Source organism: Salmo trutta, chromosome 20 (assembly GCF_901001165.1).
Source record: "Salmo trutta chromosome 20, fSalTru1.1, whole genome shotgun sequence".
Lineage (NCBI taxonomy): Eukaryota > Metazoa > Chordata > Actinopteri > Salmoniformes > Salmonidae > Salmo > Salmo trutta.
The window spans coordinates 29,854,957-29,881,804 of record NC_042976.1 but is presented as its reverse complement, the minus strand read 5'-3'; the positions used below and the strand labels follow the sequence as shown (position 1 = coordinate 29,881,804).

At 44.6% G+C, this 26,848-nt stretch overlaps 2 protein-coding genes across 3 annotated transcripts in view; one reads left to right on the top strand and one right to left on the bottom strand.

Moving 5' to 3' along the window:
* col8a1a (collagen, type VIII, alpha 1a) overlaps nt 1-26,848 on the top strand; it is a 76,877-nt gene that overhangs the window by 37,396 nt on the left and 12,633 nt on the right. Inside the window, exon 1 of one of the 2 annotated variants that reach the window (XM_029703762.1) lies at nt 11,952-12,114. The exons of the other annotated variant lie outside the window; for it this stretch is intronic. The gene's annotated coding sequence lies outside the window, so the exon portion shown is untranslated. Of the gene's footprint in view, nt 1-11,951; nt 12,115-26,848 lie in introns of those variants that run through there. 2 annotated transcript variants of the gene reach the window in all.
* On the bottom strand, nt 6,833-7,486 carry LOC115156356 (36.4 kDa proline-rich protein-like). Its single transcript, XM_029703834.1, has one exon. The coding sequence runs from the start codon at nt 7,484-7,486 to the stop codon at nt 6,833-6,835; it is 654 nt and encodes a 217-aa protein (XP_029559694.1).

Below are 26,848 nucleotides of genomic sequence, written 5' to 3'. Positions count from 1 at the left end.
TATATGATGTTTTGACCATCAAAAGGCTGGTGGGTTGAGGAAAGCTTTTACCACAAAAAGGTGAGATGGGAGAGAGGGTAATGTTGGGTCACTCATAGACATACATACATTGTCAGAGTCATGGTACCACAAAATGGTTTACCTTCTCATGTAGTTTTGTGTTCTGACTGGAACTGGTCATAGGGGTCGCCAATTTCAACACACGCACACACACATACATTCCTTTACAAGCATGTCACTCAAGTTGTTCACAAAGTTGCTTTTATTCTGTTTATGTTCAATGTCCTATAAAACTTGTCAGTGGGATAAACTGCTTTTTTATGTCCGCCCATGGGAGAGGCACCCTTTTGAACTGGGGGTCACCCTACCAAGCCCCCTAATCTCCAACCCTAGACCTTGTAAACCCCCCCCCCCCCCCCCCCCCCCCCCAGCGAGAGGCAGAAATGTTACAGTCTGGGGGATTATGGATCGGGACTTGTCAAGTGGCAGGCATAGTGTGTGTGTGTATGAGTTTGTATGTATGAGGGGGGACTTTACTGCGACACTGCGGTGTGAAGCCTGGTCTTTGTGTACGGGCCAGCTGTGTGTGTGTGTGGGGGACGGGCTTGTACAGCAGACTCACAAAGCTAGCTAAATAAACCACCACCCACCACTCAAGTAGAGGTACAAGCACATGCATGCACACACACACAAACACACACACACACACACAAATGCATACATAGTGCACACTTATACTGTAGCTTGGGGTGCACATTTCCACGATTTGGAGATAAGCGAAGGTGGTATAGTGACAGCAAGCTACTTCCCTTTCCTCCAGAGTCAGGGTATGGAACTATTAGCTCTCGTATGATTAGTGATTCATTTACGTCTGTCCCTCATTTTAAGGTCAACCCTGTTACATGAACTGAACTCTCCATCTAATATGGTGAAACCATTCTTTAAAAAAATGTCAGTAATAATAATATTGAACAAATCTAAAAGTTAAATCATCGTGAAAAAGAAGATGAGCTGATCTACTCTTCTTTTTTTTGACAAACTTACACATCTCAAAAGGCACGGAAATGGTGGAATGACCCAGCTGGGTGAACTGAGTGACGGTGAAATTACTGTACTTCAAACATAAACAAACACATTTCTTAGTTAAACTGAGGTTATGTGATTTTGACGTCAAGATAATGGGTGATTCCTCATGAAATTAGAACAAAAGGGTCCTTTGAAGGAAGGATTGTTGACATATATTTGACATTTGTAACTTAAAGCGTATTTGACAAAAAAAGTTCCTGAGTTGGATCTCTGTTAGATTTAAAGTTATGGCCCATTTTACAGTTTTTTCCAATCGATGTGGAGCAATTTTCACAAGTATGTGGTACGTTTTCACAATGCTTAGTAGAAAACAGATCATAAAAAGGCAGTTGTTTCAAAACTCTAAGCACGTTTTCAATTGACTAAGCACAACACACAAAATCATTGTCACTTTTTCACCAAGGTTGATCAGTGTTTAATCTACAAATACATGTTTCACATTGAAATAAATTGCATTGGCCAATACAATGCTGTAATACAGTATATGCCATTTACATGGCTGGTGCTTTTATCCGAAGTGACTCCACACATTTTCATATGTGACCCCAGTGGGAATCGAACCCACAACTCTGGTGTTGCTAGATCTATACTAACTGAGCCACACAGGACCAATACAACACATAAGAACAATACATTACTGTAAAATACAATGCATGATTACAATACAGGTGGAAAATACAGTGCTTTGCAAAAGTATTCATCCCCCTTGGCATTTTTCCTATTTTGTTGCATTACATCCTGTAATTTAAATTGATTTTTATTTGGATTTCATGTAATGGACATTCACAAAATAGTCCAAATTGGTGAAGTGAATGAAAAAAAGAACTTGTTTCAAAAAATTCAAAAAAATAAAAAAACGGAAAAATGGTGCGTGCATATGGTGCGTGCATACCCCCTTTGCTATGAAGCCCCTAAATAAGATCTGGTGCAACCAATTATCTTCAGAAGTCAAATAAAGTTAAATAAAGTCCACATGTGTGCAATCTAAGTGTCACATGATCTCAGAGTATATATACACCTGTTCTGAAAGGCCCCAGAGTCTGCAACACCACAGAGTCTGCAACACAAGCTCCCTCACGACGCCAGGACAGCGAAGTCAATCACCACCTTCCGGAGACACCTGAAACCCCACCTCTTTAAGGAATACCTGGGATAGGATAAAGTAATCCTTCTAACCCCCCCCCCCTAAAAGATTTAGATGCACTATTGTAAAGTGGTTGTTCCACTGGATATCATATGGTGAATGCACCAATTTGTAAGTCGCTCTGGATAAGAGCGTCTGCTAAATGACTTAAATGTAAATGTAAATGTAAGCAAGGGGCATCACCAAGCAAACGGTACCATGACCAAGGAGCTATCCAAACAGGTCAGGGACAAAGTTGTGGAGAAGTACAGATCAGGGTTGGGTTATAAAAAAAATGTCAGAAACTTTGAACATCAAAGCGATTATTAAAAAATGGAAAGAATATGGCACCACAACAAACCTGCCAAGAGAGGGCCGCCCACCAAAACTCATGGACCAGGCAAGGAGGGCATTAATCAGAGAGGCAAGAAAGAGACCAAAGATAACTCTGAAGGAGCTGCAAAGCTCCACAGTGGAGATTGGAGTATCTGTCCATAGGACCACTTTAAGCCATACACTCCACAGAGCTGGGCTTTATGGAAGAGTGGCCAGAATAGAGCTGGGCTTTATGGAAGAGTGGCCAGAATAGAGCTGGGCTTTATGGAAGAGTGGCCAGAATAAAGCTGGGCTTTATGGAAGAGTGGCCAGAATAGAGCTGGGCTTTATGGAAGAGTGGCCAGAATAGAGCTGGGCTTTATGGAAGAGTGGCCAGAATAGAGCTGGGCTTTATGGAAGAGTGGCCAGAATAGAGCTGGGCTTTATGGAAGAGTGGCCAGAATAAAGCTGGGCTTTATGGAAGAGTGGCCAGAATAGAGCTGGGCTTTATGGAAGAGTGGCCAGAATAAAGCTGGGCTTTATGGAAGAGTGGCCAGAATAAAGCTGGGCTTTATGGAAGAGTGGCCAGAATAGAGCTGGGCTTTATGGAAGAGTGGCCAGAATAGAGCTGAGCTTTATGGAAGAGTGGCCAGAATAAAGCTGGGCTTTATGGAAGAGTGGCCAGAATAAAGCCATTGCTTCATATAAAAAAAAAGTAAACATGTTTGGTGTTCACCAAAAGGCAAACATTTAAATGTCTTGGAATGGTCTAGTCAAAGCCCAGACCTCTATCCAATTGAGAATCTGTGGTATGACTTAAATATTCTTGTACACCAGCGGAACCCATCCAACTTGAAGGAGCTGGAGCAGTTTTGGCTTGAAGAATGGGAAAAATCCCAGTGGCTAGATGTGCCAAGCTTAGAGAGACATACCCCCCAAGAGACTTGCATCTGTAATTGCTGCAAAAGGTGTCTCTACAAAGTATTGACTTTGGGGGGGTGAATAGTTATGCACACTCCAGTTTTCAGTTTTTATGTTGTCTTATTTGTTGTTTGTTTCACAATAAAAAATATTTTGCATCTTCAAAGTGGTAGGCATGTTGTGTAAATCAAATGAAACAACCCCCCAAAAAATCTATTTTAATTCCAGTTTGTAAAGGCAACAAAATAGGAAAAATGCCAAGGGGGTGAATACTTTCATAAACCCCTGTATATGTTTGCCATCCCCATGGGCATACTGTACCTCCCTCTTTTAGGCTATTGATGAAGTATGCAATCACATTACTCCAGACCTACAGTACCAGTCAGTAACAGTTTGGACACACCTTCTCATTCCAGGGTTTTTCTTTATTTTTACTATTTTCTACATAACACATATGTAATCATGGAACCCCCAACAACAACAAAAAAGCACCATTCTGTACTAACTGTAATTTTTATTCAGACATTTGGAACAAGCACAAATAAATAACCATAACATTTAAAACTATATAAGTATAAAAATATATACAAAAATAAGATTCATAAATATCAAAAAGAAGTAACAAAGGCAAGTAGAAACAAATTTGTGTTGATTTGGCACTCGAGCATCAATCCATTACCGATCCCCCAACACTGTCAACCAAGAGTCAAGACTAAACCAATTCACCTTGGTGGTGTGCAGACTGGTTTTATATTATTCTTTAGGATTTTGCACAAACCAGAAAAAAATGCAACAATATGTCTGTGAAACTATATATTCACAGTATTATGAATGAATTGTGGTTTATTTGGTAGCATTTTGTAATGTGACTGATTTTACTAATTGCATTAGTACTGTACAAAGTTAGAGGTGCGCTATTTGATAGATTCTCCCGCTCCCCCTACCTCTGGCTTCCAGTGGGGAGACCTGAGGTCAACCTACCCCCGCCCACCTACCTCGGGCTTCCAGTGGGGAGACCTGAGGTCAATCTACCCCGGGATTCCAGTGGGGAGACCTGAGGTCAACCTACCCCCGACCCCTACCTCTGGCTTCCAGTGGGGAGACCTGAGGTCAACCTACCCCGGGTTCCAGTGGGGAGACCTGAGGTCAACCTACCCCCGACCCCTACCTCGGGCTTCCAGTGGGGAGACCTGAGGTCAACCTACCCCGGGTTCCAGTGGGGAGACCTGAGGTCAACCTACCCCCGTCCCCCTACCTCTGGCTTCCAGTGGGGAGACCTGAGGTCAACCTACCCCGGGTTCCAGTGGGGAGACCTGAGGTCAACCTACCCCCGATCCCTACCCCGGGTTCCAGTGGGGAGACCTGAGGTCAACCTACCCCCGATCCCTACCTCGGGCTTCCAGTGGGGAGACCTGAGGTCAACCTACCCCCGACCCCTACCTCTGGCTTCCAGTGGGGAGACCTGAGGTCAACCTACCCCGGGTTCCAGTGGGGAGACCTGAGGTCAACCTACCCCCGACCCCTACCTCGGGCTTCCAGTGGGGAGACCTGAGGTCAACCTACCCCGGGTTCCAGTGGGGAGACCTGAGGTCAACCTACCCCCGTTCCCCTACCTCTGGCTTCCAGTGGGGAGACCTGAGGTCAACATACCCCCGTACCCCTACCTCTGGATTCCAGTGGGGAGATCTGAGGTCAACCTACCCCCCCCCCCCCCCCCCCCCCCACCCCCACCTACCTCGGGCTTCCAGTGGGGAGACCTGAGGTCAACATACCCCCGTCCCCCTACCTCTGGCTTCCAGTGGGGAGACCTGAGGTCAACCTACCCCCACTAACCCTACCCCGGGCTTCCAGTGGGGAGACAAAATTCAGAGCTAAAATATAGTCATTGCATAAGTATTCAGCCCCTTTGTTTAGGCAAGCCTAAATTAGTTCAGGAGTAACATTTGGCTTAACAAATCACATAATAAGTTGCATGGACTCTAGGGTTTGGAATGATTTTTGAGTGACTAACCCTTCCTCTATCACCCATACATACAACATCTGTAAGGTCCCTCAGTCAGGTATTGAATTTAAAGCACATATTCAACTACAAAGACCAGGGAGCTTTTGGAAAGCCTCATAAAGAAGGGGAGTGATTGATAGATGGGTAACAATAACAAATCAGACATTGAATATCTCTTTAAACATGGTCAAGTTCATAATTATGCTGTGGATGATGAATTAAACCACCCAGACACATCAAAGATACAGCCGTTCTTCTGAAATGAAACTGCTCAGGGATGTTACCATGAGGCCATTGGTGATTTTAAAACAGATACAGAGTTCAATGGGAGAAAACTGAGGATGGATCAACGACATTGTAGTGACTCCACAATAATGACCTAAATGACAGAGTGAAAAGAAGAACACAAATATACAGAAAAAAATATTCCAAAACATGCATCTTATATGCAGCAAGGCACTAAAGTAATACTGAAGAAAAAAGCACAGCAAAGGAATACACTTTTTGGCCTAAATGCAAAGCCTTATGTTTGGGGCACAACACATCACTGAGGAAATGCCTTCTTATTTTCAAGCATGGTGGTGGCTGAATCCTGGTATGGGTATGCTTGATATCGTCAAATACTGGAGAGATAAAATCCTAGAGGAAAACTTGCTTCAGTCTGCTTTACACCAGAGACTGGGAGAGGAATTCACCTTTCAACAGGACAATAACCTAAACCATAAGGCCAAATCTACGCTGGAGTTGCTTACCAAGAAGACAGTGGATGTTCCTGAATGGCCAAGTTACAGTTTTGACTGAAAGTCTATGGCAAGACTTAAAAATTGCTGTCTAGCCATGATCTCCAACATTTTGACAGAGCTTGAAGAATTTTGAAAAGAATAATGGGTATATATTGCACAATCCAGGTGTGCAAAGATCTTAAAGACTTTCCCAAAAAGACTCACTGCTGTAATCAATGCCTATGGTGTTTCTAACATGTATTGACTCAAGGAGCTGAATTTTTCTTCCACTTTGACATTGCAGACTATTTTGTGTAAATTGTTGACAAAAAAGTACAGTTAAATCAATTGTATTCCCACTTTGTAACACAATACTTTAGCAAGGCACTGTGTGTCAACAATCCTTCCTCCAAATGACCCTTCTATGGATTAAATGTTGTACACGTCCGAGAAATAATGGTTTGTTCTAGTTTCGTGAAGAATCACCCTAATGTCCTACCGCACCTCAAGCCATGTGTGTGTGTGTTCTGGGAGGGGGGGAATGTATAAGTCATGGGAGCCCCCAATGAGTGAGTGATGGGGTTGTTTTTACAAAAACATTCAAACAAACGTTGGGCCATGCTGGTGGTGAGAGTGGCACTTTTACCATGGCACTGGGGGCTCTTAAATGTCTACACTGACTGATTTACTTGCTGTCCCAGGGTAGGGCTTGGGGGATAGGGTAGTGTTCCTACCCGCCCTGGTGTAGCAGGTGTGAGACGTGACGTGTGACGACGTGCCCCTAAGAACCAGGGGAGAACCAGGGGAGAACCAGGGGAGAACCAGGGGAGGGACAGGGGAGAACCAGGGGAGAACCAGGGGAGAACCAGGGGAGGGACAGGGGAGAACCAGGGGAGAACCAGGGGAGAACCAGGGGAGAACCAGGGGAGGGACAGGGGAGAACCAGGGGAGAACCAGGGGAGGGACAGGGGAGAACCAGGGGAGAACCAGGGGAGAACCAGGGGAGGGACAGGGGAGAACCAGCGGAGGGACAGGGGAGAACCAGCGGAGAACCAGGGGAGAACCAGGGGAGAACCAGGGGAGGGACAGGGGAGAACCAGGGGAGGGACAGGGGAGAACCAGAGGAGAACCAGGGGAGGGACAGGGGAGAACCAGGGGAGAACCAGGGGAGGGACAGGGGAGAACCAGGGGAGAACCAGGGGAGGGACAGGGGAGAACCAGGGGAGAACCAGGGGAGGGACAGGGGAGAACCAGGGGAGGGACAGGGGAGGGACAGGGCGGAGAGTTCTCATCAAGCCCAGGATGGGACAACCTCATGGGTCGGGTCAGTTGAACGTTGTGAATCCACAGTTTTCCCGACCAACTTACCCGTGTCCCACTCCTGGTTCTGGAGGGCAATATGGTGTACAAACATTTTTTGCAGGCAAGCACAAACAGCGAACACGAGTTTCAAATAGTTTCAAGTAGTAACAAATACTTTTTTTCCCCCTAATTTCTCATCAAGACCCTGAGATGCTGAATCAGATGTATTTATGCTGAGCTGGAAGAAAAGCCGGCATACCATGCGGCTCTCCAGGACCAGGGTTGGTGACCACTGTTAAGGTTCTCCAGACTCCATGGATGACTTTGTTTTAAGCCCTGCGTGAGGCTGTGGTGGACTCTGAGTTGACAGTGATTAATGCTTGTCATTGTGCAGGGAACTAAAGGAGCCCTCTGAAGTCAGACCCATGTTTTCACTGTCCCGAGGATGAGAAACCAACAGCACAGTTGTTTGCCTGTCTGTTTCCATTTGGGGACGATGTCCAGGGCTATAGGTTCAGAGTTGTGACATATTGGGGACACAGATAATGAGGACTTTTAGGAACCGCACACAGAAAGGGGGGGGGGAATTCCAAGCCCCTCTGGGTGCTTCTGTCCCCCTGGGACGGTGTGACAGTAGTGTTGGGATGTTGACTCCTCTGCTTGCCCACGGAATTCCAGTGTTGCCACACAGAGAACGGGAAAGTAAGGAAGAATGTGGCAAAGTGGGAGTTTCGCAGTTAGGCTTTGCCAACCAATCAGAGATAGAGCCCATGACGGCTGTGGAACTGTAAAGGAGAGATGGTTGACCCATCATTACCACGGTGACAGGGTCAGCCTCTCAACTCCCACTGTAATAACTGTAATAAAAGAGTAGCCTGAAAGTGTGATTGGTTTGGAGGGTCTCCTCTCTTATCCCCTCTCTCATCTCTCCTCTCCTCCCCTCTCCTCTCCCCACCTATCCCCCTCTCCACTCCCCCCCTCTTCTCCTCTTCTCTCCCCTCCCCCTCTCCTCTCCTCTCCTCTCCCCCTCTCCTCTCCCCCTCGCCTCTCCTCTCCCCCTCTCCTATCCTCTCCTGTCCTCTCCCCCTCTCCTCTCCCCCTCCCCTCGCCTCTCCTCTCCCCCTCTCCTCTCCCTCTGTCCTTTCCCCCCTCCTCTTCTCCCCTCTTCTCCACTCCCCCCTTCTCTCCTCTCCCCCTCTCCTCCCCTCCCTTCTCCTCTCCCCCTCTCCTCCCCTCCCCTCTCCTCTCCTCCCCTCCTCTCCTCTCCTCTTCTCCCCTCTCTCCCCCTCTCCTCTTCTCCCCTCTCCTCCACTCCCCCCCTTCTCTCCTCTCCCCCTCTCTCCCCCTCCCCTCTCCTCTCCCCCCTCTCATCTCTACTCCTCTCCCCCCTCCCCTCCCTTCTCCTCTCTTCTCCTCTCCCCCCCTCCTCCCCTCCCCCGTCCTCTCCCCCCTCCTCTCCTCTCCTCTCCTCTCTTCTCCTCTCCTCTCCTCTCCTCTCCCCCCTCTACTCTCCTCTTCTCCCCTCCCCCCTCCTCTCCCCCTCTCCTCTCCTCTTCTCCCCTCTCCTCTCCCCCCTCTCCTCTCCTCTCCTCTTCTCCCCTCCCCCCCCTCCTCTCCTCTCCTCTACTCTCCTGTTCATCGGTAAACAGTAGACCAGATGTCATAGATGGATACAGGGGGTGGATGATGTTTGAAGGCCAAACACAGAGAGCTAATTGAATACTGTGTCTCAGTGCCATTGCATAGCTAGGATTCCCCTTGACTGTGTATCTGCTCTATGACACACACACACACACACACACACACACACACACACACACACACACACACACACACACACACACACACACACACACACACACACACACACACAGTAAATCATTGGAGCGAGAGCAGTAGAGAGAGACACTGACAGATTGACTGGACAGAGATTGCTCTGTATAAGTTACAATTAAAAACACTTTACCAAGCAAAGCACAAGCACTTTCACACATTCACACACACTGTATATTCTGTAGACATGCCATTCTGTCTGGGATCCTTTCGCTCCAATGGTTATTACTGAGTTATTTCAATAGGATATTTCTGGTTGGACTCTAAACATGTTTTCGTTGATCCTCTAAATAACATTCCCGGGGTAATACTCATCAGGGGTACTGGACAATGTCACACATAATATGCATCATCAACTTTCTCTGGCCTGCTGGCTAGGTGGTGTGTGTGTTTGTATGTGTGTGTGTGTGTGTGATGGGGGTGGGGGTATGGGTCTGTGTCCCACTCATTACATTACATTACTTTACATTTGACAGATGCACAGGTTAGGAACCCATTGACATTCTCTTCACACAGTGTGTGTGACCGTGATTAAAGCAAGACCGTTTCTCACTCAGTCTAGAGTAGTTTTCTGGTTTTCATTAGTTACACATGCTTCTAATCCTCTGTCTGTCTTTCTGTCTGTAGTCATATGGGAGACTCACAGCACCGGGCCAGCTCTGTAATGTGATAATAAGGTGCTGAAAGCTCCTGTAATGTCCTTCATATCCCTCTACTCACACCCACTGTACAGCATGCTTTCAGTTGACTGGTTTTACTCTCGCTCTCTGCTCTCTCTCTGCTCTCTCTCTCTGCACTCTCTCTCTGCGCTCTCTCTCTGCGCTCTCTGCTCTCTCTCTGCTCTCTCTCTGCTCTCTCTCTGCTCTCTCTCTGCTCTCTCTCTCTGCTCGCTCTCTCTGCTCGCTCTCCCCGCTCACTCTCTCTCTACTCTCTCTCTCTTTCTGCTCTCTCTCTATCTCTCTCTGCTCTCTCTCTCTCTCCCTGCCTCTCTGTCTCTCTTGCTCTCTCTCGCTCTGCTCTCTTTCTCTCTGTTCTCTCTCTCTCTGCTCTCTGTCTCTCTCTGCTCTCTCTCTGCTCTCTCTCTGCTCTCTCTCTGTGCTCTCTCTGCTCTCTCTCTCTGCTCTCTCTCTCTGCTCTCTCTCTCTGCTCTCTCTCTCTGCTCTCTCTCTCTGCTCTCTCTCTCTGCTCGCTCTCTCTGCTCGCTCTCCCCGCTCACTCTCTCTCTACTCTCTCTCTCTTTCTGCTCTCTCTCTATCTCTCTCTGCTCTCTCTCTCTCTCCCTGCCTCTCTGTCTCTCTCGCTCTCTCTCTCTGCTCTCTTTCTCTTTGTTCTCTCTCTCTCTCTGCTCTCTCTCTCTCCCCTCTCTCTCTGCTCTCTCTCTCCCTCTCTGCTCTCTCTCTCTCTCTTTCTCTCTCTCTCTCTGCATCTCTCTCTAGGATAATTTAATCTAGGTGCTGATGAGATGTGTCTGTGAGCCAACAGGAAGTGGTCATGATGAGTGTGGACTGAGATTCAGATTTCTTTAGATACAGATATTTTACTGGCGGAGAATTGAGAAAAGATGGGTGTTTGCACTATTTAGAGTAGGAACTGAAGACACACAAATACGCACACACGCACACGCACGTGCACACACACACACACACACACACACACACACACACACACACACACACACACACACACAGACACACAGTGGGAGGTGACTGAGGCTCATTGAGGCTTCATTAAAGGAACAGGAAGAGAATTTAAGCCCAGGGACAAACACACTGTCCCATTACAGCCTAAACTAACGTGTACCTTTCACACCGCCGCTCAAAGTGTGTGTGTGCAGTAGAGCTCCATCAGGCTAAATGCCCACATCGCAATTACAGAGAATGAAAGGGAATCCTTGCAAACAGTTCGACTCTACTTACTGACATTAAAGCACACTAGAACATTGTTGAAGTGGTTGACTCTAACAGGAATGCAAATGTTTTCATGGGATGTGTTAGTGCTAGGCTAGGACAAAAAAGTGCAATACTTTGGACAGCAGTTGAGAAAGACAACATCAGTTCTTTTCATTTTCTTGCCTGTGGAAGACAGGATGGGACATCCACCCTTTCACACCCCTCTGTCACCGTGGTCCCCCCACACACACACTTACTGCATTCCGTCACCCACGGTGGAGACATACTGCTACTCGCTGTCCATTCTCTGAGACCCTGAGGGCTAAGAGCAGGCTCGGTCAGTGGAGCGGTGGACACATGGCGGTGTGCACGTACACAGGCACACACACACTCTGGAGACCACAAAGTGAGCGAGTCAGGTGGGGTGGGGGGTTGAGGACAGGTGTCAGAAACTGCCTTGGAAGAACAGTGTCATGTTCTTGCTCTTAGGACTCCTGACCTGAGTGTATGTAGGGGGTGATGACGTCCAGTGATGGCCTATTGTGGAAGCCCCAGACTCAGCAGCTGACCACAGTGTGTGTCGGGCCAGGTGGCTTGGAGTAGCTAACACACACACACACACACACACACACACACACACACACACACACACACACACACACACACACACACACACACACACACACAAACACAACCCCCCACACACACAAACACACACATATTTTTACTCCCTACTACTGTTAAGCAGGTCTTCCCCCCTCCTCCCTCTGACTCCTCCCAGTAGAATATATAAATCAGGCCCGTGCTGTGTGGTGCTGTTTGGAGCTCATATCCCAGGGTTTCCTCTGTCCGTCTGTTTGTCTCTCCGTCTGTCTGACTGCAGTGATTATTCCCCCTTTAAACGGCCACTCACAGAGAAAGGTAAGGAACCTTCCAATCCTCCAGCCTTAGCTCCTTTTTCAGAATTTCAGATGACAAGCATGGATGAACATCCTGATTATTACAGTGGATAAATGCTGTAAAGAATGACGCTTTTTAGATACATGTAAAACTAAAAAAACATCTGCTTAAGTTCTGGGCAACATCTGATGGTACACATTTTGTCATTTGGTTTGTGTGTCTGTATATGCAATATGTTTGTATTTGTCTAATAAGTACTGGTCATTTAGAAAATGCTGACTGCTTGACGGCCATTGAGTGTATTCTGGAGTCATCAGAACCAGAGTTGTATATGCCCGAAGCCTTGGTATATAAGCTGTGTTCGTTGGGGTTGATTTTTGTTTCTCTGTGGGGGAAAAGTATTTCCCCAGTGTATTCTTCATATCATGTGTTGGATTTACATGTTTATATTTAATCCAGTAAGATCTAAGCCTTCCTTTGTAATTGACTAAATTGTTTTAAGGTAGCACAAATCCCCTTTGGTCCACTTACATTATAGTTAAGTTGTTCTTGGATGTAATTGGGTCTCTTGGATGTTTTGGATGAAATGAGAATGGGAAGGCCTAATAGACTACTTGAACCATTATGGTTTTTTGTTTTGTAAAGCTGAAGTGTCTTTAAGAGGTGTCTTTGTTCACCTTGGCTGCTTCACGAGCAGAGGTCACTGACATGTCTGTGGTGCAGTTTATGTTTAATTCAAATATGGTGGAGTTTGTACTGTGTCTAATGGTGGCCATGCTTGGCTACAATCTGACCAGTAGACCATAGTAGGACTGGTGGACAGGGTGTGGGCCAGGGAAAGCCTGGCCCACACAGCATGTAGCTCTTCTCCTTGGCTATGTAGTGAGAGTGCCCCCTAGTGGGGTGGGTTTGTCCAGTTGTCCTCTTCTGACAAAAGTTGCCATCCCCAGGGAAATGGAATGTGTGTATCTGTGAGAGAATGTTTGTTTAGAAAGCATCTGTTTGTACACTTTTGTTTGTGTGTGTGTGTGTGTATGCAGGAGCGTGTGAGTGTGTGCACGTGTGCAAGTGTACGTGCATCTATGTGTGTGTGTGTGTGTGTGTGTGTGTGTGTGTGTGTGTGTGTGTGTGTGTGTGTGTGTGTGTGTGTGTGTGTGTGTATGTGTATGTGTATGTGTGTGTGTGTGTGTGTGTGTGTGTGTGTGTGTGTGTGTGTATGTGTATGTGTATGTGTATGTGTGTGTGTGTGTGTGTGTGTGTGTGTGTGTGTGTGTGTGTGTGTATGTGTATGTGTGTGTGTGTGTGTGTGTGTGTGTGTGTGTGTGTGTGTGTGTGTGTGTGTCTGTGTGTGTGTGTGTCTGTGTGTGTGTGTGTCTGTGTGTGTGTGTGTAGGCCGTGAGTTGTTTGTGTGGCAGAGGGATGAAGGCAAACTGTCAGGTCTGTGTGATGGGGGCAGGAGCAGAAGTTTGGTGAGAAAAGAGCCCAGAGCAAACACTGTCACTGGCTGACAGGAGTTATTTCTCCCTGGAATAATGACAGCTCATTGGTTAGATAGTGTTCTCTCACTGGAAAGCTCATTGTTGCATTGGCCTGTCAATCAAAGTGAATGTTTATTTATGGTATAATTCTTTGAGGCAGGAGTGACCAAGGCCTGATTCATGAGTGTGCAACATTACAGAACATATATACATGTACTAAGTAGATTAGTCCTGTTTCCCTGTCACCTAAAGTGAGGGATTTTGTAAGCTCTCTCACTCTTGTGCTGTGTGAGATGATGGCTTGCCATGGACATTACTGTTGATGCTCGAATCTGGTTGAAATACAAATTATTCAAAGTGCATCTATGGATGTGCAATGATTTAGACCAGGAAATCTTATCCTACAAGGCCCAGCGTGGGTGCTGGCTTTTACTCCCACGCGCAGTAGCTCCCCTGATCAAAACATCAGTTAGAGACTGATTAGTTGATTTGTAGTATCAGATGTGTTACTGCCAGAGGTGGGACCAAGTCACTATTATTTGAGTCACAAGCAAGTCTCAAGGTCCGAGTTTCAAGTCAAGTCCCAAGTAGAACGGGTCAAGACCCGTGTCAAGTCCCAAGAAGAATGGGTCAAGACTCAAGTCAAGTCCCAAGTAGAACGGGTCAAGACTCGAGTCAAGTCCAAGTCGTGCATTCTAAGAGCAAGTCGAGTCGAGTCACAAGTTTTCAAGTCAAGTTTAAAAAAAATCTAGACATGCAACGACTTGATCAATTACAAATCTTTGTCTATTTATTGAGGCTACCAGACAGCCCTTTTCATTATTTTGTCTCCAACACATTTTGATTAGCCTATTGTAGTTGTAAAATAGGAACCTTGTAGTAGTTGTAAGGGCATGGCATCAGCAGAAGGCAGGTTGACATGCTCAGAGTGTAGACTTATGTACAGGTCTTAGTGATCCAATGATGAAAGCTCCATATCATACAAAATATACAAGTAGATTTACCAAATATACACGGGCAATAGCCTCTATATGAGGCTTAACCTGTCCTATCTGAATGGACACAGGTAGAGGGCAAGACTGTACAGCCTCCCCTTGAGAAACCAAATGGAATCTGTCTAACAGGAGCTCAAACAGGGAGGCCTACATAATATAAGCATTTGGTCCCCAGGACCATACAATTACCCAATTGGCAACTACAACCAATAAACTGGTTCTATAATGAAAAAAGGCAATTTCCTGTCACGTCCTGACCAGTAATAGGGGTTATTTGTTATTGTAGTTTGGTCAGGACGTGGCAGAGGGTATTTTATTTATGTGGTTCGGGGTGGTGGTTTGTTTAGTAGGGTATTTGATTTATGTATTCCGGGGGTTTTTGGGCACTGTTATATGTTAGTGTATTTCTATGTTCTGTCTAGTCTTTTGTATTTCTATGTTTTGTTAATTGGGGTTGGACTCTCAATTGGAGGCAGGTGTTTTCTAGTTGCCTCTGATTGAGAGTCCTATATATAGGTATGTGTTGAGTACTTTGTGGGAGATTGTTCTGTGTATAGCCTTGTGCCTTACCAGCCTGTGAATAGTTGTTGTGTTTTCTTTGTGTACATGTTTATTCTGGTTCTCCTTCTTGTCCGATTATAATAAAGAAAATGAGTGCACATTTCCCCGCTGCATTTTGGTCTAAATCCGACGACAACTGTTACATTTCCACATCCATTGGTACATTCGTCTTAATCAGACTTAAGGATTATTACTGATATTTCAACACCATTCATACATGGAACAATAATTTTATCTTATTCAACGTTCTGACTCCAAAGCGTGGAGCTCAGGCCACATTGACTATTTCTATGCGCACTGAGGCGCGCACGCTCCAATCACGCACAACCAGAATGACAGCGACATAGGACACATGCACACGGAACTCCGACATAACCCGGGAAATATCAACAAAGGAAAACATACATTGAATTAAATATACAGAATTTCTACCTCATGGGTCTTGTGAACATTCATGTGCACAATAAACATCACGCCACTCAGAGGGTAAGAAATGGTTGGCTAAATGAAAATGTATTGTAGACCGATCAAACATGAAACAGAAATATCTACGCGTTGCAATAAATGGTACGGGATGGAATTATGAAACGCTAGCAATTGTTGAAGTACTAGATGGAAGATAGATTTACCACATAGGGCCTCTGCATTTAAATGTGTGAATACAAGAGCAAACATTTCAACAAGAACATAAAAGCCCTCTCCACCATGTCAGGGGTGTGTCTTCACCACATTAATCATTCCTTTTAAACACATTCCAAATGCAAGCTTCAAGTAAATGATCCATTTCAAGCAATTTTTACATACCAAAATACCAGTAGGCATATGCTAGTAATTGTTGCCCCATTTCAGATCAGCTTTCAAAGTAAACAGTTCATATCCATGGCAATCCTCTGTTCCTATAATTTGATGTTTGCGCTGCACCCGATCCTATAGATTTACAGAAAATCAGCAATATGTTTTCCTCCTCACCACACGACCTCTATTGATTCACAGTTTGTTGGTCCAATCAGAGGGCCGGGTTTGCGTTTCACTAGACAATTTGTTGCAGATTTTCTTGCAGGGGCGATCTGCAGCTACTCTCTGGCTACGTGTAGAGTAATCCACGTAGACTCTGTGCCTCAAAATGAGTGACAAAACATTACAAAACCTGGCCAGATAAACTCAAGTCATTCATTTAAAGTCAAAGTCGAGTCCCGAATCTTGAGGCTCCAAGTCAAGTCTGAAGTTATTTTCTTTTCTATTAAGTCGGGTCTCAAGTCATTAGTGTAACTCCAGTCAGACTCGAATCCAAGTCATGTGACTCGAGTCCACAACTCTGGAAACTGCTTGGCTGGCGCAAAATTGTTTAGATTCGGCTTGTACAGTCACAAGCACACAATGGCTTCATTGCGTAAATGAACAAACAGCTGGGAGAACATTTTCCACTTTGACCAGACAAATGGCCAGAGAGCTGTCTAGTCTAACTGGTAGTGTCCCTGAGGCATCACAAGCTTTTTCCTGGACCTTATTCAGTGCTTGAAACATTCTGAGATTTGCAGATATAGAAATATCACAGAAAACTGTGGGTTATGGGCTAACTGTAAGTGATTGGTGATTGATGTTTACTGTATATCATAAGGATGGGTTTCAGTGTCATAGTGATTGTTGTTGGCAGTCTATTCAGTGCATGTGGAAATCAGAGAATCTGTGTAGGATCTACCCTGAGCTGAGGGCCTTGTATTCCAATGTCCTTCGCATAGACTTCGTCTTAACTCACAGATCTGGTTTCAGCTTACCATTCCCAAATCCTAACCTTCACTATCAGAAGGAAAACATGCTAAACTGGTCTCAGATCAGTATCTGTGTATCTTAGAGAGTGCTGGAACATGGTGAAGATTCACATTCACATACACATCATAAATGGGTGGTTGAATGCACTGGAGCACAGGTTGGTGATTGTGTGTGTGTGTGTGACTTGAACCCATTTGATGCTATTTGATGGTGTGACTGCTTAATCCACTGCCTTTAAAAGCTGTTCTCAACAATCAACCATTTTCCCCTCCTCTTTTGGACAGGGCGTATTTATCACAGCTCCTCTCATTCTGAATTCCTCTCTCCTTATTTCTGTACCAGGCCAGTTGCACTCGTCTGACTCACACACAGACAAAAGCCTGAAAGCTTAAACAAACCCTGAGTACACAAAACATGACAGACTAACCAGGTGAAAGCTATGATCCTTTATTGATGTCACTTGTTAAATCCACTCCCACCAGTGTAGATGAAGGGGAGGAGACAGGTTAAAGAAAGATGTTTAAGCCTAGAGACAATTGAGACAAGGATTGTGTATGTGTGCCATTCAGAGGGTGAATGGGCAAGACAAAATATTTAAGGGCCTTACGGGGTATGGTAGTAGGTGCCAGGCGCACCGGTTTGTGTCAAGAACTGCATCACTGCTGGGTTTTTCACGCTCAACAGTTTCCTGTGTGTATCAAGAATGTTCCACCACCCAAAGGACATCCAGCCAACTTGACACAACTGTTGGAAGCATTGGAGTCAACATGGGCTAGCATCCCTGTGGAACGCTTTCGACTCCTTGTAGAGTCCATGCCCTGACGAATTGAGGCTGTTCTGAGGGAAAAAGGGGGTGAAACTCAATATTAGGAAGGTGTTCCTAATGTTTGGTATGCTCAGTGTATATACCCAACTATCCTTTAACATATCAACTACCATGAGAACCTCAAACAGAGATTCCTCTTCTTCTTCCCTCCAAGTGGACATAGGAGGTACAGGGTCAAGGCGTCCGGATACTAGGTTTGGTTTGCTCCTAGCAGAACTCGGCTAAGCGAAGCAAACGTCTGTGCCTCGCATACTCCCTTAAAAAGACATTAGCTTGAAAAACAAGCAATATTACTGTTTGTTGCTCTTGAAACACTTCCTCAAAATAGTCACAATCAATCTAAGATAAATCAAGAAATCGGCCATTCATTTTTATGTTTGGCCGAGGAGGTCTTAGTCGCTCAATTTTACATCTAACTAATATGTTTGGTGCTGTATTTCTCAAGTGGAAAAATGTGCATGAAAACTAGTCATCTGTAATTGAATGACAACAAATACTTAATTGAAGAATCCCTACTGTTGACCAATGATAGATAAATGGGCACCGAACATTGGCTCGCCTCAACAAAAAAAGTTATGTGCACCAACAGCAACCCAAAAATCAGCAGAATGTTGCCGAACACCAAAAAAAAAGAAAACAACACTAAATGTTGTCTTAATATATGCATGAACTGTTTCATCCTGGAAGCATACTGAAAGCTTCAGAAAGGCAGAATAAGGACCGAAAGGTCAAAGGGTTCGAAGAAGATGATCCCTACAACACGTCACTGCAGATCAGGTGTTTGTACTGTATGTGTGTGTCTTCAATGCGTTGCGTAAAGAGCATGTTTGCACAAACATAAACCTCTACTCTTAAGAGATATTTAAACGGAAGGAATTCACTGCATTCAGAGAGTGAGAAAGCGAGTGTGAGAGAATCTGTAAACATAGTTTGGTTGTTTAGTTTAGCTGTGTCTAATTAGGCCTGTGTGTGTGTGTGTGTGTGTGTGTGTGTGTGTGTGTGTGTGTGTGTGTGTGTGTGTGTGTGTGTGTGTGTGTGTGTGTGTGTGTGTGTGTGTGTGTGTGTGTGTGTGTGTGTGTGTGAGAGAGAGAGACAGAGACAGAGCGAGAAAGAGAGACAGAGAGACAGAGAGTGTGAGAGAGAGAGAGAGAGAGAGAGAGAGAGAGAGAGAGAGAGAGAGAGAGAGAAAGCTGGCAGCCGGGAGATGGGATGGAAAAGGAAGGAGGAAGGGGACTTGGGAATGGTTGTGGTGGTGTGGAGAGGAGAGGAATCGGACGGTCCAGTGGTTGTCTGGACATGCTCAGTAGGCTTGGACAGTTGTTCCTTGGTTAGTGGGAATGTTTTCAACATCCAGTAGGATCACACAGTGCTGTCAGAGTGATTGATGCTACGTGCCTATTGCCTGTACGCATACACATATGTCTCTGTGCTTCATAACCTCTTTCTCTCCCTTTCATTACTTCGCTCCCCTCCATTTCTCCTCTCACTCCCTCTCTCACTTCCCACACCACCCCCTTCTCTCTCTCTCTTCTTTCCCTCTTGTCCCCTCTCCCTTCTCTTCCCCTATCTCCTTCTCTCTCTTAGGTCACTGGGAGGACTTCCAGGTCACTGAATGTGGATGTTTCTGGAGGAAGAGAGAGTCAGGGGGAAAATAGAGGGATGAGAAGAAAGATGGGAAAGGGGGGAATAGACATGTCTGCTAATTTAGATAGAGAGGAAGAATAGGAGACGGTGAAGTGAAATATGAGAAGAGAAAGATGTCTGTGGAGGACGAGCGGAAGACAGTAGGATGAAGGGAAGAGAATAGACAGATGTGTCTAAAAGTAGAGGAAGAAGAGGAGGAGTAGATAGAGATATTTCCACCTCTTTCTGGAGGAGAGGAACGATAGAAGAGGAACAAAGAGAGATGTTATGGATGGAGAGTGTTTTACTGTGCTCTGCTATGTACTGTACTTGGCTCTTCTCTCCATTCTCTCAGACATCACATTCCTTTGTGTGTGTGTGTGTGTGTGTGTGTGTGTGTGTGTGTGTGTGTGTGTGTGTGTGTGTGTGTGTGTGTGTGTGTGTGTGTGTGTGTGTGTGTGTGTGTGTGTGTGTGTGTGTGTGTGTGTGTGTGTGTATGTATGTATGCGTGTGCATGTGCAAAGGGGAACCATCTATAAATGGACATCTAGAAAAGGAAAATGCACCAAACAGACATACAGCCATAAAACACACACACACACACACACACACACACACACACACACACACACACACACACACACACACACACACACACACACACACACACACACACACACACACACACACACACACACAGTTTTCACTGTGCACCAATACAGTTCATAGTGCAATAGTTTATACTGTTTACATTCTATGTCAACCACAGCTTCTGCAAGTAGTGTCAGACAGTAGCGTGTCATTGTTACAGATCATTTCATACGTTTTAAGCAAAAGAAAAACATCTTCATGAGGTTGATCAGAGAGGAAGTCTGTTTATGTTTACAGAAATCCAATCAAAGTTAATTGGTCGCATACACAGTTTTTCAGGTGTTATCGCAGGTGTATCTAGTCCCAACAACGCAGCAATATCTAGCAATACAATAACAATAACAGTATCCCAGTTCAAAACAGCCATCTTCCATTACCTTTGGAACACATGTCACTCATACCAAAGACAGTACAGTATAAACATAGGCAGAAGCTGCTCCTCCAATAGAAATCCCTGATCACGCTTGTAGGCGATGTCATGGCGACATGCTGGCCAAGCTCATGCGCAGAAACATTTAATCGAGTCTACGGGTCGTCTTGCACCGAACTGCACATGTGCAAGCCGTCAAATCAAAGACACTCCTTTGAAATAAAGTTTTTGATGAAAATGAAAACATGTCAGTTCGTCACTTTGTTAGAGTAATAACATATCCAACTACTTAAGACATTGACTCGAATCTAGGTTGTGCCTTGAGGAAGAATTTCTCACTTCTTTCATTGACTTCTCAAACCCCAAAACACTGCACCGTACCAGATATGATGTTCCAAAAGGACCCAACGGTAGGCCAAGCCTATACTTTAAACTACACATTTTAGTTAGCAGCTGTTAGTATCTAATATTGTGGATCCCTTAATTATACATTTCCATAGAGATATGACACATTATTTAACGTGTATTTCAGACATTTCAAGATCCAGAGAAGAGGGTCCTGTACAGCCGTTTGAAAACATTTCCCAGAACTCAGCATGGTACTAGGAAAAGGGCTTTCTACAGCTCATGGTATAAGGACAATTCATGGCTTGAATATTCTGTAAATCAAGATTAGTCTTATTGTTTCGCCTGTAAGCATTTTCCTCTGCCCAATACACCTGAATCTGCCTTCACATCACAGTCAGGTTTTTGTAACTGGAAAAAGGCGCTGTTTAAAGATTCTGGGTTTAAGCTCCATTCTAAGGCAGAGCATCATATCAATGCTATGTATGCTTGGAATCAGCATAAAAGGGCTATTGACAGCAACTCATCAATGTTAGATGTCATAAATGAGGACCGGAAAAAGAAAGTGGAGGAAAACTGTACTGACATTAAAACAATTGCAGATGTGCTCCTATTAACTATCACTCAAAGTATAGCGCAGAGAGGTCATCGAGTGTCTGGTGACTCTCACAACAAGTGTAATTTTTTTGAGAATCTTAGAAGAAATAGCAAAGCATGACCCTCTCATAGAGAAAAGGATGAATGCATGTGGTAATATTAAGTACACCAGCCACCAAATCCAGAAGGAAGTTCTTGAGGGCTGAGCTGAGATGGTACAAAGTCAAATAATAAGAGAAGTAAAAGAAAGTGACGTTTTTAGTGTAATTGCAGAAGAAACCAAAGATTTAAAGAAAAAATAACAAATGTCTTTAGTTGTAAGTTACTATTACAACGGGGCCATCCACAAAAGCTTTTTACACTTTCGGTCAGCTGAAAGCTTAGATGCAGCACAGCTCACAAAAATGATAATTGATTGCCTTGAAAAACATGGTCTGGACTACAGAAATAATCTTGTAGGGCAAGGCTATGACGGTGCATCCGTCATGAGCGGAAAGCATTCTGGTGTGTCTGTACGGAGTAAAAACAGTGCAAGATTTGCATTTTATGTGCACTGTAATGCATGTTGTTTGAATTTGGTTCTTGTCGATGCTGTAAAATCAGAGGCAGTTAACTGTTTTGCTCTCCTGCAGAAGCTTTATTACTTTGTATCTGGTTCGTACGTTCATCTCAAGTGGCTTACAGTTCAGAAAGAAACGTATCCACAGCAGCAGCCCAGGGAACTACAGAGACTTACAAATGTAAGGTGGGCAAGCAGATACATGGCATGCTGTAATCTGAGGGACAGGCTTCCAGCAGTTCTGACAGTGCTACAGGATATCACATTTGAAAATAGTGGTGATAGATCAGTGGAGGCAAGGGGCCTTCTTTCTCAGATAGATTTACATTTCATAGGGCTTTTGGTTACTTTTTGTAAAGTGCTTGGTGTTGCCAAATGTCTTTCTGACATGCTCCAATCAAGCTCTCTTGACCTAGCAAGGGCTGTTGATCTTGTAGGTGCCCTTACATACACATGGAAAGAGGTTGAAGAGATTGCAGAGCACTGCAAAATAAGTGTACAAACAGTGTGTAAAAGGCATCCTAAAACAAGCTTAAGATTTCACGACTTATTGATGATGAGCACTGTAGGACAGAAAAATAGTGACCAAAGTAATGGTGAGAGCTTCCAAAGAGCTATCTTTTAAGAGGTGCTTGACAGTCTCACAGCTGAGCTGCAGAGGTGTTTTTCAAATAAGAATTGCGAAATAATGCAAGGGGTCCAGTCTCTCAACCCAAAGAGCACAACATTCTTGAATGAGGAGCCTCTGTTTGCCTTTGCTCAGACCTTTGAGTCAGATTTAGAGGATCTCGAACATGAGGTTCATCAAACCAAGCGGCTTCTTGATAGTAGAGAGAAAAGTGGAAGGGACAGACTGTCTACTTTCCTTGACTTCGTTGTGTTTCTAGAACCTTATAAAGAGGTCTTCCATGAGCTATTTCGACTTCATAAGATTTCTGTTGTTACACCAGTCAGCAGTGCTTCTTGCGAGAAAAGCTTCTCAGCTTTAAAGCTGATTAAAACCCACCGTAGGACAACAATGGTTGATGACAGGTTAAGTCACCTCGGAATTCTCAATGTTGAGTCAAAGAGGGCACACTCCCTCAACATGGATGAGTTTGTGAAACATTTCTCTAGGTATCACCAGAATTGCAGAATTATGCTGTTTTAAATCGACCAATGATAATTTGGCACTTAGGCGGTCCCTCTGGTCATGATTAAAACCTGCACTGTGTACTAGCTAGTACACTAATATTCTAAAATGATAAAGGGTATCATGTCACACAGATTTAATTTGGTCTTGATTAGACCAATTCCAAAACTTTTCTTGCTATTAATAACATAAAATATATGAGCATAAATATGATACTGTACGTTTGTAATATTGATGGGCACCAAAATTATTTATATTTTTCAAGTCCATTTCTGCTTGATACCTGGTATGTCAAATTGCAGTGTGTGTTTTTTTGTAAATTTACTTTTTTTGTAAATAAACTATGCAATTTTATGTAACACACTAATGCTATCTTATCTCCTTGGTGCTTGAGCTTTATTTTCTGTATTTCTGTATATTTTTCCTGTATATGTATGTATGTATGTATGTATGTATGTATGTATGTATGTATGTGAGAGAGAGAGAGAGAGAGAGAGAAACCTTGACAAAGTACAGGCTCAGCGAGCACAGCCTTGCCATTGAGAAGGGTAGACACAGGAAAACCTGGCTCCCTGTAGAGGAAAGGCTGTGCAACCACTGCACAACAGCAGAACCTGAGACGGAGCTGCATTTCCTGACAAAATGTCAAAAATATAAAACAATTAGACAGTGTCATTTCCCCAAATTTGAAACCCTTATTCAAGGTTTTAAAGACCTCTCTGATGAGGATAGGCTACCCATCCTGTTGGGGGAGGACGCAGAGAGCTGTGTGTTGGCAGCGCACTACATTGCTGCCTGCCATAAGTTGAGGGACAGTGTCTGACAGACCAATAAACCTGCACATGTCCTCAACTGTATGATTATTGTTATTGTTGAATGTATGGTTATATTGACCGTTGATTATTGTTGTTACTGTTGTCCCGTTGACAATTTTTGATTCTCATTTTTATTTATTTTTATATTGTAAATATCCAAAGTTATCTTTGGCAATATGTACATTGTTACGTCATGCCAATAAAGCGAATTGAATTGAATTGAATTGAATTGAGAGAGAGAGAGAGAGAGAGAGAGAGAGAGAGAGAGAGAGAAAATGAGCTGCAGTTCCGAGGTAGAGACACTGACTATTCATAGTATGTTAAAGAATTCTAGTGAAGTAACCCTTTTGGACCACACTATCTGCCACATTGAAGAACTCTGGGTTAAGTGAATTATCACTTCTACCTCTAATTAGCAAACATACAGTGAGGGAAAAAAGTATTTGATCCCCTGCTGATTTTGTACATTTGCCCACTGACAAAGAAATGATCAGTCTATAATTTTAATAGTAGGTTTATTTCAACAGTGAGAGACAGAACAACAACAACAAATTCAGAAAAACGCATGTCAAAAATGTTATAAATTAATCTGCATTTTAATGAGGGAAATAAGTATTTGACCCCCTCTCAATCAGAAAGATTTCTGGCTCCCAGGTGTCTTTTATACAGGTAACGAGCTGAGATTAGGAGCACACTCTTAAAGGCAGTGCTCCTAATCTCAGTTTGTTACCTGTATAAAAGACACCTGTCCACAGAAGCAATCAATCAATCAGATTCCAAACTCTCCACCATGGCCAAGACCAAAGAGCTCTCCAAGGATGTCAGGGACAAGATTGTAGACCTACACAAGGCTGGAATGGGCTACAAGACCATCGCCAAGCAGCTTGGTGAGAAGGTGACAACAGTTGGTGCAATTATTCGCAAATGGAAGAAACACAAAAGAACTGTCAATCTCCCTCGGCCTGGGGCTCCATGCAAGATCTCACCTCGTGGAGTTGCAATGATCATGAGAACGGTGAGGAATCAGCCCAGAACTACACGGGAGGATCTTGTCAATGATCTCAACGCAGCTGGGACCATAGTCACCAAGAAAACAATTGGTAACACACCAAGCCGTGAAGGACTGAAATCCTGCAGCGCCCGCAAGGTCCCCCTGCTCAAGTAAGCACATATAGATGCCCGTCTGAAGTTTGCCAATGAACATCTGAAGGATTCAGAGGACAACTGGGTGAAAGTGTTGTGGTCAGATGAGACCAAAATGGAGCTCTTTGGCATCAACTCAACTCGCCGTGTTTGGAGGAGGAGGAATGCTGCCTATGACCCCCAAGAATACCATCCCCACCATCAAACATGGAGGTGGAAACATTATGCTTTGGGGGTGTTTTTCTGCTAAGGGGACAGGACAACTTCACCGCATCAAAGGGACGATGGACGGGGCCATGTACCGTCAAATCTTGGGTGAGAACCTCCATCCCTCAGCCAGGGCATTGAAAATGGGTCGTGGATGGGTATTCCAGCATGACAATGACCCAAAACACACGGCCAAGGCAACAAAGGATTGGCTCAAGAAGAAGCACATTAAGGTCCTGGAGTGGCCTAGCCAGTCTCCAGACCTTAATCCCATGAGGAGAGGGACAAAATCCCTCCTGAGATGTGTGCAAACCTGGTGGCCAACTACAAGAAACGTCTGACCTCTGATTGCCAACAAGGGTTTTGCCACCAAGTACTAAGTCATGTTTTGCAGAGGGGTCAAATACTTATTTCCCTCATTAAAATGCAAATCATTTTATAACATTTTTGACATGCGTTTTCCTGGATTTTTTGTTGTTGTTATTCTGTCTCTCACTGTTGAAATAAACCTACCATTAAAATTATAGACTGATCATTTCTTTGTCAGTGGGCAAACATACAAAATCAGCAGGGGATCAAATACTTTTTTCCCTCACTGTAGGATTCATTCATGCTCCTTAGTTGCCAGGTTAGGGTTACACACTCATTTTCTGTCATGGTCTAAGGCCCCCCTGAAGTACCATTGGCCACCCCATGTAGAAAACTCTAGTTCCACCACTGCCACTACAGTAAAGTACAGTATGTTTACCTGCATGACTACACTGTGTGTGTGTGTGTGTGTGTGTGTGTGTGTGTGTGTGTGTGTGTGTGTGTGTGTGTGTGTGTGTGTGTGTGTGTGTGTGTGTGTGTGTGTGTGTGAAGCAAGACCATGAAGCTTTTTCAGCCACGGGGAGCAGAGGGAAGGTTTCGGGAAGGTGGTATACTTAACTTGGCGTACTAAATCCAAATGTGGCTTTAGTGCCCTTTCTGTTGAAATACTTCTGCTTGGTTGTCATACAGTGATGACATAAGAGGTCTGTAGTTGAGTGAGAAGTCAAAACAGAAAAGCATATTCATGTGAGGAACCGGTCATTCTGTGCCTGGCCAATGTGGCCGTACGGTAGTAGCATAGTGAAGCTACAGATACTGGCACCTACCAAAATAAGTATTACCCATAAATCTCCTGGAGACGCCATTCATTCATGAGTCACACTCAAGCTTCATCAGAGTGGCGTCTGTGAAAAATAACATGTCCAGCACAGTCTGACCGACTGTGTGTGTGTGTGTGTGTGTGTGTGTGTGTGTGTGTGTGTGTGTGTGTGTGTGTGTGTGTGTGTGTGTGTGTGTGTGTGTGTGTGTGTGTGTGTGTGTGTGTGTGTGTGTGTGTGTGATCCTCTGTGAGGGTGAGGAAGATCCCATTGAGACTTGCCCAGCTTGAACCCAGTCATTCAGACCGTGCCAAACTGAGGGGGCTGTAGGTTAGGACCCATGCCAGCTTGTCTAATAACAGCTAATAGCAGGTTAGTGTGACCAAACCCTGTGGGACTGAGTGTAGTGGAGAGGAGCTCCAACCCTCGCTGGGCCATCCTTCCAAATCGGGTCTCGTTGACTCGACTACGTGAGCGAAGCCTCGATGTCTGAGGCTGCTCTAACCCAATTCCAGAAGCAATTTGAAGGAGCTCATTCAGTGGATCCTTTAGCTAA

What these genes read in the sequence shown, in the direction of transcription:
- LOC115156356 (XM_029703834.1), bottom strand. Translation starts at nt 7,486, where the DNA reads ATGAGGTTGTCCCATCCTGGGCTTGATGAGAACTCTCCGCCCTGTCCC.